This window comes from Rhopalosiphum padi, chromosome 1, assembly GCF_020882245.1.
Source record: "Rhopalosiphum padi isolate XX-2018 chromosome 1, ASM2088224v1, whole genome shotgun sequence".
Classification (NCBI taxonomy): domain Eukaryota; kingdom Metazoa; phylum Arthropoda; class Insecta; order Hemiptera; family Aphididae; genus Rhopalosiphum; species Rhopalosiphum padi.
Window position 1 is genome coordinate 81,216,022 of NC_083597.1, and position 14,705 is coordinate 81,230,726.

The following is a 14,705-nucleotide window of genomic DNA, read 5'->3' on the forward strand; positions in this document are numbered from 1 at the left end:
AGAGGTATTTAAAGGAAAATTCTAACTTATACGTAATTTAGAGTAGTATTAAGTACTGAATTTCGTCAAAAAAATAATCCAATATATCATTAATTTATAATAATTTTCAAAGAATTGTTGTTTTTATTAAATCAATTAAAATTTAGCACTTGTAAAAGTTGTGTCATAATTTCAATTTTATAATCATTTTGAATTATTGACTATAGTCAGAAATTATTTCATTTGCTATTTGAAATGTCTAGGTTGTTTTATTTATCAAAAGAAAGATTTTTGAACAAATTAAAAAATACATATACAAAGTGTTATCAAAACTATTTAGTCTACATTTATGCGGCAAACATTAAAAAGAAAAAAGTATGTTAAAAACAATATGTTAAATTGTTACAATATTTACTCAGTATAACACAAAACATATAAAACCACAATCATTTCTAATTATTTTTACGCATGTTGTACTATTATTAATATTATTATTTATGTCGAATATTTTGTCCATTTTATATTTATGAGTAAAATAAGAGTTAGATTTCTTGGTTTATGTGCATAATACGTATACATTTTAAAATAATATATAGTTGATAGAAGTCCATAACATAATAATCATGTCTAAATTGTATTTAATAATTAACAAATATTTTATCAAAGCATTCATAAATGTACGAAAAATAAAATACTTATCAATATTTATATATATATATATATTTATATCTAACCTATTTTATCTGCAATTATACACAGACAAACATAATGAATATAATATACAGTTTCTTATATGTCGTACAGAAACCTGTGTGTCGCACAGATATAAAGTTATCATCCAACTCGTTTAAAAAGATGTTACTTATATTAAGTTCTATAAGGGCTATTTTTTTTTGTATTGGCCAATCCGATTTTTTCTATGAAAAAAACACGAGTCTCTTGTTAATATCAGTTTTAATGTTAAAAAACCTAAAATATCACTAAATCGGTTGATTTAAAAAAAACTCTTACAATATGCTCGTATATAGTATATTGTTCCCTAGTGTAATATTGCTGTTATTGAATTTCGGTTGGTTTATGAATTTAATATTGAAGTCCAATTCATTCGAGAATGTATCATCCACAGTGTTTTGAAATTGTTCATTTAATTTTTAATAATATAACCAATAACGTTTTAAAAAACAATAGTTATCAATGAAATATCAATCAATTATTTAAAAATACTTAGTATTTTTTCTTTTTTAACAATTTGAACTATTATTGTGATAATAAATAAAAGTCACGACTCACGATTAGGTATAAATGTATAATAACAAAAGAGTTAATTTATACATGTATTCTTAAATTTGTGTTTCAAATCTTAAGTATCTATTATCTTCATAAATGTTTAAAACACTTTTATATAAGTACTAACATATTCCTTAATATTAAAATAAAAATAATATGAAATAGCTATTAGATTGGTATATAGTAGTTTTATTTTGCATAATATGCTTTGAAGTAAAATTTAAAATGCAAATTCTAAAATTTCACGAAGAAATTATTCAAAAAGGATATAAATGTATATTATTAAAGCTTCTATTGTAAAGTTTTTTTTTGTAGAAGATTAATTTCATTTTTACACAAACCATGTTCTTTAAATGGTTAATAAACCGTAGACTTTTGTCGCGAAATGTAGTTACATCAAAATATACTAATTTGCATATTTTAAAGACATTGTATCTTGTATAATAAATAATAATAATTATAATAAACGTAATGCATATATTATATAATGAAAAATCCATTTTAATAATTTTGTAACGTGTTTCGTCTTGGAAGTAACTTATTGGGAAATTACGATTAAATTAAATTATATTATTTTATTGAAAATATACAAACAGAAATAAATGTTACATTTTTGTAAATAATACATTTGTTATATCTACTCATATTATACAGAACATTTTCAATAATAAGAAATCTCAATTAATTTAACTTATAATGGATATGTATAGTATTTTTGTATCAGATGGTGGAACGTATTAAAGAATAATGTACTTACATAATATTTTATTTTAAATTACATTTGGTGTTAATAACATTTTCTAAAAAGTTTTATCAATATTTATATTTGTAATTTTCGAACAACTGACTTTAAATTTAAAAGTTTTATTAACTGATATTTTTCTTCTGTGTATAATTATTTAAGTATGTCAAACTTGTATCATCGTAAAAACTATTAAAAATTGTGAAATGTAATGTAAATATTGGTTATAAATGTTATAATATTGTCGCTGTCACGAAAAAATCGTTTTGTTTTTATATTATACATTTACATATTTATAAATATAACGTGATTTATAACATTTATAATAATAATACAATTTAAACTATTTGATTAAATGTTATAAAAATAAGTGTCATTTTATATTCAAAGGTTCAAATCATTGATTCAGAAAAGTGCCCTATTTACAGTCTGTTAATATATAAACTAACTTGTGTATTTTATGTACACACGTTGACTTGTCGATTTCCTATTTGCGTAAATTGAATCAGACCGACTCCACAACAAAAAAAGAAGACAGCTGTGGTCAAAAAAAAAAAACGACGACGATGTTTTTATTGTTATAAATTGCATTCTTTGTTATGTCACAGAGATCGATTTTTGCACAGTAAAGAATTATGGTTACACACATTCTGTTTTCAAAAAATTGTAAGAATTATTATTTATTTTTTTTGATGTAAGAGTTTAGTCTTCGTTTTATAATTTTAGGTAATAGAAAATAAGCAAATGCATATTAAAATAATTTATTATTAGTGTTTCATATATTGATGTATGAATTTTGTTTAATCACTTAAAAATTCCAATATACATTTATAAGGTATTGAGAAAAACCAAATAAATTAATGTATTAGTCAAAGATATTATTGGACATGTTTTAAACCACATTCTATCTAAAAATCTATAATCATAAAGTTTTATTAGATAGTCATTATTTAATGTTAATTTATATTATTTTTTTTTAAATATATATATTTTAAAAGAATGATTTGAAAATTAAACAATTATGACATAGTTGAAACTTGAAGTACCTAATTAAAACAAATGTTTTATTTAAACTACCTACTGGATGTTTTTAATTTAATTTTAAGTCTTAATTATAACTTCAAAACCCAACACGTACATATTTTAACACAATTTACCACAAGTATATATTTTGAAGTTTGGTTTAAATAATTTGAATAAGTGGCTTATATCTAAACAAAGAAGTTGAAGAAAGGCTGAATAAATTATGAAATTAATATGTATAACATCCATCCCCCCCAAAAAGAATATATAGATAGGTATTACAATAATACAAAATATTTTGTATTAACATTCAACTTGTATAAGAACAACAAAAATATTTATTTCATTAAATAATTTATTATAAGCATTATATTTTCTTTATTTTATTTTAATACTTATATTTTTTCATATATTTTTATCTCAATAAAACGGGACTATTTGTTGTAATGGTTTTACAATAATGTGTATTTCGACACTTATTAGTTCATAAAGTACATAGATACAATTATATTCTGGCATGCAATTTTCAAAGGTTATAAATTATTTTAAATATCGGTAAATTATAATAAATAACTTATTAATTAACATATTTTATAAACAAAACCGAATTACGTATGAATAAGACTACATATCTAAAAAATAAAAAAACATTAAAATATAATCAACCTACATGGTTATATATAAAAAAATCAAAGCTTATTGTAAATTGTAGTGTTAGACATTGAATAATAATAGCGGTAGCTACCTAATATTATTATGATTATGCATTTATGCGTAGATCAATCATTTTAACGAATAACTATAAATAATATGCGTATATGTGGCGTAATGAAAATATACATAAAATATTGAAATAATAAATTATTTAATAAAGCTTAAAAAAAAAAAAAAATACCTATAGGTATATAAAACATATTTTGCTAATAAAGTTATATTATAAAATAAATATTTAATTTTACATACGACTATTTGATACTACAACTTTGAATGTAATAAAAAAAAAATATGGTGTATGCTTTAATGTAACAAGTTTTAAATGTACTTTGTTAAGATAAATATAATTGTCAGATGTATTTTACTTTTCTGATGTTTAATAACTATAGAAATTAAAGAAATATAAATAGAGTTAATTTGAACAAAATTATATAAATATTAAAGTCTTATATAGTTATATTATAAAACTGTTGCTTTTCAAGTAAGTTTATTCATTAAATAAGTATAAAAAATAAATAATAAATAAATAAATATAAATACAAAAATCGAATATAATAATAATTGTTTTGAAGGAGAATATTGTTATTTTATTCTCAACATTTATCGTTCTGAGTTTATAGAGCTTATAGCTAAATATGTTAACCGAGAAAAAATTTTTTTTAAAAAAACATATATTAAGTGTATGCAATAATTCACCGGTTGATGACCCATTTAAATTGGTTTCCTTTTCAAAAATTTAAAATATATTTCATTTTTGTTATAATATAAAAATTCCTGTTAAAGCCTCAATATTTTTTTGAAATAAGTTTAATGTTTATTTGAATTATAATGGTAGTCAATTAATGTAAAAATTAAAATATACATGTTTTATTAAAGAATAAAAAAAACACTAAGATGTTGTTAAAAATCATTTTAAATTTTAAATATTTTAAATTTAGGTACCTCTAGGTTGTAGTACTAATTTTATATATTATGTAAAATAAAATTTAAATTTGCCTTTTCAATAAAATATTTAAATGTTTTATAGTTTTTTCTATCTATAATGTTGTCAAAATAGCAATGACTTAAATTATTTTAAGTAGATATGGATTGTTTTTTAGCTCTAGCTCTTTCAATTTAAAAACTAGCACTCCCAAAGTATTCGCACCTTGGTATCTTTCATAAATAAACTAATAATTAACTAGTATAGCTATGTAGATGAGAAAACTTACCATAATCAGAGTTAATATCATAATTTAAAATCGAATTTATAATCGTTAATTAATTTAAGGTTTATTGTTGTAAAGTGTAGTGTTTGTGCTGTGTGAACTGTACATAGTGACCTATTCACAAGGATGTTTATGACATTTTCAGTCATGCGAAGAGTAAAAAGTGAAGTTATAAAAAATATGTAATACAATTGGTTTACAAATCTATGTTATCTATTTATGAACAGGAATATAATTATCCAATATAATAATTATTATTAAAAAACGCTTAATACGCTTGCATTGTATAATAGGAAATTAATTTGTTTTAAAAATGTTTAATATGAGTTATTATTTCAATATTATTGTATTATATAGTATTAAATTATTAAATAAAAATTCCACCATAAATATTCATACAGATTCTACTTTAGATGCACCATTGCGCCAATACATACCATATGTGATAAAAAAAAAATGTCTATACCTATAAATCAGTAATAAAAGAGCCTAAGAAAATAGCTTATAATATATATATATATTATATATTATTATAATATTATACCATGTTATAATTATAAATTACACTTTCTGTTAGTTAGTATGTGGCTTACTTATGTCCTTATATATATAGGGAGACTTATAAAATGTGTCAATTCATCATGAAATAATTTTTTTTTAAATAAAAAGGTCTACGTTCTATTTTTCCATCGAGCGTATGCACAGTGCACACCCTTCAAAGCGCAGCGACTTCAAGTTTTATTTGTGATTTCAAAGAATTTTTCTTGTTTAAGTTTTAGTGATAAAAAAAAATCACACATCTTGATTTTCCATTTTTTATTACTTACGTTGTTTTTTTCAGATTTTTATACGTTCAACAATTTTATTGATGTTTATAATATTATATTATATAAATATTGTTACATAGTATTATAATAATATAGCCTATAATATGTAACGTGTGTACATAATATAACATCTTTAAAAATATACTTTATCTTGTGCTTTACACAACTACATTTATTATCTGTTGTCGGTATAATATTAATTTTTATATCACTTTATTTATGACCCTCGTAATAGTTTAATAATATAACTATAAAATATATGACAACGAAAACTCAAGCATATACATAGGACCTTGTGGCTAGTATGGTTTTATTTTAGACTTATCATTTTTACGAGTATAATGTGACATACACACAAAATCATCAAAGGACTTACATGAAATATGGTGAATTCAAATTTGTGTGATATTAGATAAATTAAGGAAAAATAAATAAATAAAGTGCAGACTAAATCTTAAAAACTTGACAACTATTATTTATTTGTATACTGTATAAGTTGAATTCCCTAGTAAATATGATATAATAACAAAGTTAAGGTAATTAAACTTTTATAGGGTATTTATTGATATGAAAAGCAGTTAACTTATCATAATATATCAAATAACATAATAATAATAATAACATTGAATATATTGTCAAATTTGAAAAATAAAATATTATTTAAGTCACTTTAAAATTAAAATATAAAAAAAAAATCTACGTAAACTTTTAGTTTACCATATAAATTTAAAAAAAATTAATATATTTATAAATAAATTTACCTTAAAACTTGATAATAGATAATTGACTCTAATATTAAAAATAGTAAATTGGATTATTCTGAATTTAAAACATTCTGCATTACGCATCAGTAAGACGGAGACAGATAACACATGGGTACGACATCCACCTAATATTACAATTATTGCTCCAATGATGTAATCAAAATAAAATTTTTGAACATTAAATAAAATGATAGTAGTAATTTTGAAAACATTGAAGAACCATAATCAGATTAAAATACAAATATATCTAAATCTAATCTTAAAATTCACAGTTGAAAACTATTAGTTTGTGTAAGTAAATTGTATACATGCACCTATAATACTTAAAAAAAATCCGGGGTTCTAGGAAAAGGCCCCTTTCATCTGGATATAGAAACGACTATGTTTATACAATAAAACTGACTTACCCGCCAATGCAAGACTGCAGGATAATCCAAGTACAACGAAATTGATCAGATCGATTCTAATCATGGTGGATCAAAATTTTTCGTAAAAATATGAACAAAAATAACCCTCCACGCTTGTAATTGTATTATTAAGCTGATGCTCGTAAATACGTTCAATTAATTCAAAACACTTAAAACATTTAAAATTTTTTTTTTTTAAATTCGCGAATCACGTGTGCGTCTGATACTCGGGCGGCGCGTATAAACACGATACGTTATGTTGCCCGACCGGTGGGAATGGCAATAGGTCGTCGCCGTCGCCGTCGTCACCGCCGCCGACAACTAATCCGCACCGATCGTGCGCATTAGTGCATTACAGAGACGTGAGTGCGCGCGATCTGACATTTTGGCCGTCGCCGGGACCCGCGTATACACATCGGTCTAAAACCTAAATGCCACGTTTCCCTGTCCCTTTCCGCCTGGCAAAGGTGTACAATTATTGCCGAGGCAACCTTTTCAATATACTTACACTGATGCACGTAGATATTAGGGTACGCGTATTTCGTATTTGAGCAAGTGAAAGCTCGGATAGCTAAGACCCTTTTCGTGTTATACATATATTTATATTGGGTACGCGTTTTGGTAATATTTTCACTTTGTGTCTTTGTGCAGAATTTTAAAGTTTTAAAAGTCAAATACAAAAATAATGCTTAACTGTAGGTGATAGTTATCTATTTCATAATATACTAGGTATGTCTAAACATATTATATCAAAATGTATAATCCTAAAGATGCTCTTGACACAAATAATTACATATAACCTAGAAAACTTTAATTTGTCCATTAAATTGATTAAATCGTTATAATAAGTTAATTATTAGAAATAGTATAATTGTATATAATATATTATTATTATTTCCAATATTGAAAATATAATATATAATTACATCTATCCAATTTCAATCTTCATAATATATTACTATTGTACGTATATAACATTTTATAATAAAATTACTATAAATGACCTTGGGTTGGTTGATTTATACAAAATTTGGATGTATGATAGAATTCCACGTTTATATATTTTCGCTACATACATATAAGATAAGAAATTGTTGAAGTTAAATATTGTGGTTAGTGGTTTGTTAATTAAATTAGACGTGCTTAAACTTTAACGATGGTATAGTCGTTTAATTATAAACAAGTTTAGAAGTAGTGTCAAAAGACATCTTTCATTCAAACAATTCTGTCCGTAAATATTTTGAACATATTACTTATTGACTATTGTACTTGCTGTAAGTCATTTTTTAATATTTTCTTTCTTTTTTGTTATAATAAAAAAAAAACCTTAAACAAAAATTATTTTTTACTGTAATCAACTATTAAATTCCTCACCATCTTTCAGCATATTTCACTTATTTCTTTTTTTTTTCGTCATCGCCACATTTTCTAACTAATTAAAAAAATCTGACCATATTCAAAAGCACTATAAACTAATGGTTAAGCCGGATTTTAATAAGCTTAAAATGCAATTTAATCCTTGTATCAATTTAGTCTTAGTAAAATAATTTAATACTTATGAAAAAAACATTTTTAAACAAAAGCTACGATTTTTTTTCGAATTATTTAGGATATACATGGCTTATTATATTCACGTACACAACAATCTATTTATCTATATAAAACGTTCTAGGATTTTAAAAACATATGTATATGGTATACTATAACGCTATTTCCATTATTTATTTAGAGCTAAATAAAATTATACAATATTCAATTTTATGTATAACTTATGAATATAAGTGAAATACTTTATTACAAAATGTGCATTTGTACGAAAAAGTACTAAAACCAAATATGCGTAGGCTACATAGGTAAATAAATTTAAAAATCGATAAGAAATGATATGTATGCATGACGCGTCAATAATGTAAAATAAATAATAATACTGCAGAGATTAATAAGATATAAGAAATACAGTTAAAAAATAATAACTTTTTTTTATTATGTACTTTGAAGCCACCTCTATAACGGACACCTCCTTCCAATATCAAACGTTTTACTGGAAACGGGGAATTTTTCATTACTTTTCAATGGAAAAACATCTAAATATCAGTCTCTCCAATTAAAGATCTTTTATTTTAATATCAATTTAAAAATAATGACAAAACGACGACACACAAACGTGCTTAGTATACATTAATATAAAAATAACAAACTCGTTCAAAAACAGAGTTTTTTTACACCAAATCGAATAATTGTTTTAATTTTACAAATATCAGTGGCGTAGCCAGGGGGAAGGCTGAGGGGCTTCAGCCCCCACCCCGAAAAACAAGAAAATTTAAAAATTATTTTACTGGCATGGTGTATGCATTCTTTTTTAGTTATTAAAGTATGTGTATTATTAAAATAATCAAATATAAATTAATAATATTGTAATTTCATTTAATCTAGCACATATTTTTTGTTTTTACACATTTACCCATTATAAATTCCAAAAATGTACACCTTCTGAATAGTGGACAAAATTTTGGTGACCAAAAATGCCCGCTATTCAGAGGTTTTGCTGTATTTTGTATTTTATTTTATATCAATATTTTACAGTTTGGAATGCGTCAAGTTACATAGCGATTTATGGAATAGGTATTTTACCACAAAAATCATTTAAGACAAATTAATTGAGTTTTATGTTAGTAAGATAACTAACATGAAAAATATTTCTTTATGTCTAAAATGTATACAAATAAATATACACATAGTAGAGTTAACATTAGTCATCACAATTAAATTTATTATTTGTTTATTATTAAATAAAGAACATTCATTATAATTATATTAATAAAATTTATGGTGAATGGAATAGAAATTCTATAGATGATTATTATGAAGAAATTAATACAGATAACCTGTAACTTGTTGAATTTAAAAGAGTTAATTTATTTCAAAATATATTTCTATAGTTTTGAATAATTATTTAACATAGAGTTGTAAGTTTATATGTAAGTTAGTTATATGAATAATTTGTGTACAACATTATAATTTTCAAATTAGTAAGCAACATAGTATTTAAAATAAAACGTTGACTTAAAATATATAACTATACCTTATAAAAAAGGTATTTATGAAATTATAAACTGGTTATATTTAATAAAAATAAGGTTTAGAATCAAAGTAAAGACCTACTTGTTCTAGTTTTAATTATTTATATTTGTATTATCTACAGAGTGTTTATTTAATATTAAATAGATTGGAATCTTTAAATTGTACATTATTTACATTTTTTTCAGTTATTTTAGTGTATTAAATTAGTTTAGTATGTTTAAAATTACAATAATACGTCAATATATTATATATTTATTGAGAATCAGTATTATACATTTTTAAAGTTAAAAGCGAATTCAAATTATCCGGGCAGTTGTTCTTTCTATTTGTATTAAGTATCAGCATAATTTTGTGGTAATAATATTTGAAAATTAATAATCATTAACAAGAACATCATATAAGAAATAATTATAATAATTATATACATTAACAGTATGATATATTTGTGAAGTGATGAAGTATTAAATCTTTTATAGTCAAAACAAAAATTGTTATAGATATTTAAAGTGTTTCAACTATTAAAACTCTTCAATAGTCTTTATGATTTGTTATTGTAAATATATTATATACTCGCCTAAACTTTTTTTAAACATTAACGTTATGTATATACTTTTATATGCGGTTTATTGAATTTGTTTCGCTTCACTAATTTCAGTATGGTGCGTATTATTATTTATTAATTTAACTTCAGGCATTATAATAAATCTTGAAATTAGATACAATAATCTGAGTAAAATTAAATTTACTATAGATTGACTGATTTTTAATAAAAAAAATATTTATCACATAATCATACAATTATTGACTTATGGGCTCAAAATCAGAAGATACTCATTTGATAATTTTTTAATTCACAATATTAAATAATAAACATAAGTTTAGTGTTATCAATGTTTAATAATTCAAAGTTTGAACAACTTAATAGGAAAATTATTTAAAAAGTTATTAAGAACCTATTTGGTTCTAATAAATTAACACAATTTAGAAATAGATTATTTAATTGTAATCTGAATAGAAAATAGAACCATTCGATGCTTAACTATCGTGATAAAACTAAAAGGTTCTATCTACACGGTCAAATAAATAAGTGATACCAAGAAGTACGATATTATATCCATTATGTAAAAAATGAAATAAAAATATGTATAATAGTCAAACAATATTTTTGATTATTGTACATGTATTAATAAAATAAATAATAGTTACATCTTATTATTGAAGTTTTAACATCCCGTCACAATCTCTTGAGTTTCAGTAAATGGGAAACATTAATTTATAGAAACACATAACAAAAATTTTTACATTGTATTTTTTTTACGTTAAATTTTTTTTTAGAACAAATCCAAGTTACAAGACTAACGAAGACATTTTGTTAATTTTTAGAGTTCGCAATCGTGAAAAATCATACATTACAAAAGAAGATTTAAGTAATAGTTTAAAGCTTAAAATTGGTATCTTGAATAATTTGATATTTTAAAATATAGCGCCTTTTACTACTGTACTGAGCTTATGCGAAGTAATTTAATAATCATTATATTAGAATGTCATGTAACTTTCAAAATAAATGTTTCTCCTTACTAATTGTGGAAATAAATTTGACGTTAAATTAATATTTGTGTAATGCAATGAACACAGAAGTTAGGTACTGCAGCGAGGTACTATAATTTGTATACTTCTGTGTGTAATTACTAATTAGTATTTGGCTTATGTATAACCTTAATTCCATCTGTGTCTCAGTGGTTCAAGGATCAGTTTTTGATGTATGTAGACCAAATATACTAAGTCTTTTGACGAAATGAACTTTTATGAAACCTAATGTCTTAATAAGTTATTTGGATTATATAAAAGAAGTATTGTGATTTTATTGTTTTCAAATATATTTATAATAATTCCCTGATAGTTGATCAAAAAAATTTGATAAATGTTTCACAATTAATGGAAGTCAACTGTGTTTTTTACACATAAATTACTATGCTGCAGCAAATTGGCGATCTCTGATAAGTTAAATATATGCCACGTAGGCAACAATAAGCGATAATATAATTTATACTGGGAACCTATAGCAATAACACGTGACAATGACATTATCTTTAATCCCAAAAATAACACTAATCAAAAATTATTTTCATAAAAACTACTTTAATGCCTTGATTACTTTTACGGGGTCCAATTAAATTGGCTGCTGATTCATTGAATAGCAAGCGGGTGTGCATTAGTTTTGTTTCACCGCTGCTTCGTTGGCGGAAACCTTTCCACTAAATGCAATGGAAAGCAATTTACTTTTACGGTCGTTTACGTTATTCGGTGCTATAGTACAAGAAAAACGTTGACATCTAATTTCACAGCCAACGCGTTTTCAAAAAGCTTATTTGAGTGGTATTTGCAAAAAAACCAATGAGCTCAAAACCCACACTATGTACGGGACGCTAAAATAATGGAATTTTTTAACATTAAGGTGTATATTATGTAGAAAAAATACATTCGTTAACCTATATATAAACATTAATTTTAATGTATACGTACAATGTACATATATATATATATATATATTATCTTCATTTTATCATATTTGTATTCAAACTGTTCTTCCTAATGATAGCTTATTATGGTTTATATATTCTATGGTTTTTTCACAACTTGTATGATTCAAATGATACTATATTAGTGCTATCCCCTTGGTGACGAATATTTATGCACACAGTTTCAAAAACGTTGAAAATAATTCACTTCGTTGTTTTATAAGAAAATTTTTGAATTATTCATAATTCTTGGTTTCTGAATTCATTGGATTCAATCCCAGTCTAAGTAGTTTCTTAGTATTAAAAATAACTAAAAGATTATTATTACATCTTAAACCTTTCTTCTTTGTGAATCTAACTTTACACAATTAAGTTTTTAACCCTAAAATAGCTGATTTTAATTTTAAAATATTAATAAATAATATAACAAGTAAATTTATCAATATTGATATTTAAAAAAAAAACACTATCAATATTGTAAAAATATAATTTAAAAATGAAACATCTTTAATCTAAACATTTAAAAAAAATTTCAACTTGTGTAGCGTTTTTACTTAGTATAGGTACTCACTAATATAATTACTATTGATATTTTTCTCTTTAAATTCCATTATAATGTTACCCTGTAGTAAATAAATTATAATATTAATTTTCAAGACTTAGCCGTATAGCTTTTAGATTTTGAGAATAACAAACTTTTTATTAATTTGTTACGCGTAAAAAATTATAACAAATCCCGGTATAGCGATCTCTTAACAGATTAACGAAACAACTTGATATATGTATTACATTTGAGCTAAAGTTAGTTTCGTTATACGTTTAGATAATGCACTGTATGGTTTCTAATAGATTTTTTTTTCATTTATTTGATAGACCTACTGTCGATTAACAATTATTTATATTAACGGCTCTACTAAAATGTTACGGTTTATTGCTTATCGTTTAAATAAATTGACATATGTGTAATTACTGCTATGCCATACTGCTAAGAAATACTATTTTATTGCATAAATCATTTTAAGGGTGTTTAGTGGCGATACAAGCTTATTTTTATTAAATTAAACTAAGCTATTTTTACTGTAAATTGTTAAAGATGATTTTTTTTTTGAAAATGTTCACATTAAAATTCAAATGAGTAATTCTTGAGTAAAGCTATTAAAATTTGTGAAGTATAGTTAATAATATGTTTATATATGTATTATATATGCGACGGATACTGTTAATTTAGTAAGCTAATCTTATGTTGGGAAATTTCTGCTGAACCAAAAAGTATAAACAATCTTAATAAAAAAATACTTCTATATTTTTTAGGTTTAGTTGATATATTTTTATATGTTTTTTAGTTCTAAAATTAATTAATTCAATTTAATACATGTTTATAATAAAATGTATAAACAAAATAGATATTTGAATATCACTATAAAAAATTAAAATAAACATAATTAATATTCTGTTTTGATAGCAATGATATAAATATATAATGCATGTTTTATACAAGTTTAGTAATTTTTATTAGAACCATACCGTAAAAGATGTTAATTTCGATTTAAAATAAAACGAAGACGAATTATGTTGCTAAATTTTTAACAATTATATAATAATTAATAACTATGATCAAAATATACTCATCTTAAACTTTCTGTCTTTTGAATACTTTCATTAAGATGTGTTTCAAAAGTTTTACCTTCATTACTTCAACTGAATTTTTACAGAAAAATTTAAATTAAACACAAGATATAATAATATATTTTTCGATAATATTACAAAATCCATTATAATCTGTATTATAATATTATGCGTAAATAGTTTTATAATTATACACCAATTGGAAGTAATTTTCAAATGTCATTTTTATAAAAAGGTTAAGTTTCCCGGATTGTATATAATATAGTTACATAAAAGTTTCCATCATTTTTACAAAGTTTTACATTAATATTTTTATGGTAAAATTTTTTCATAATTTAAAAAAAAAATTGTTCACAAAATGTTTATATTTTACGCTCACATATAGTGTCTAGTTTAAAGTAACACTAATATATTATTATTAATATAAAAATGTAATAAAGAGTTAATATAGATTTTTTGTTCAATATTTTGTTTTTTTTTTCAAATTGTAGATAGTTGACGAGTTTGTCTATGTCTTTGAAGTCTTAT

The 14,705-nt window shown here is 23.1% G+C and overlaps 1 protein-coding gene across 1 annotated transcript in view; it reads right to left on the bottom strand.

Annotated features, from left to right (window-relative positions):
* LOC132917072 (uncharacterized) overlaps positions 1–7,265 on the bottom strand; it is a 56,484-nt gene extending 49,219 nt beyond the window's left edge. The window contains exon 1 of the mRNA XM_060977608.1: positions 6,952–7,265. Coding sequence (XP_060833591.1) covers positions 6,952–7,015 — 64 coding nt within the window. The 5' untranslated portion in view covers positions 7,016–7,265. The remainder of the gene's footprint in view (positions 1–6,951) is intronic.
* Between the last annotated feature and the right edge of the window lie 7,440 nt (positions 7,266–14,705).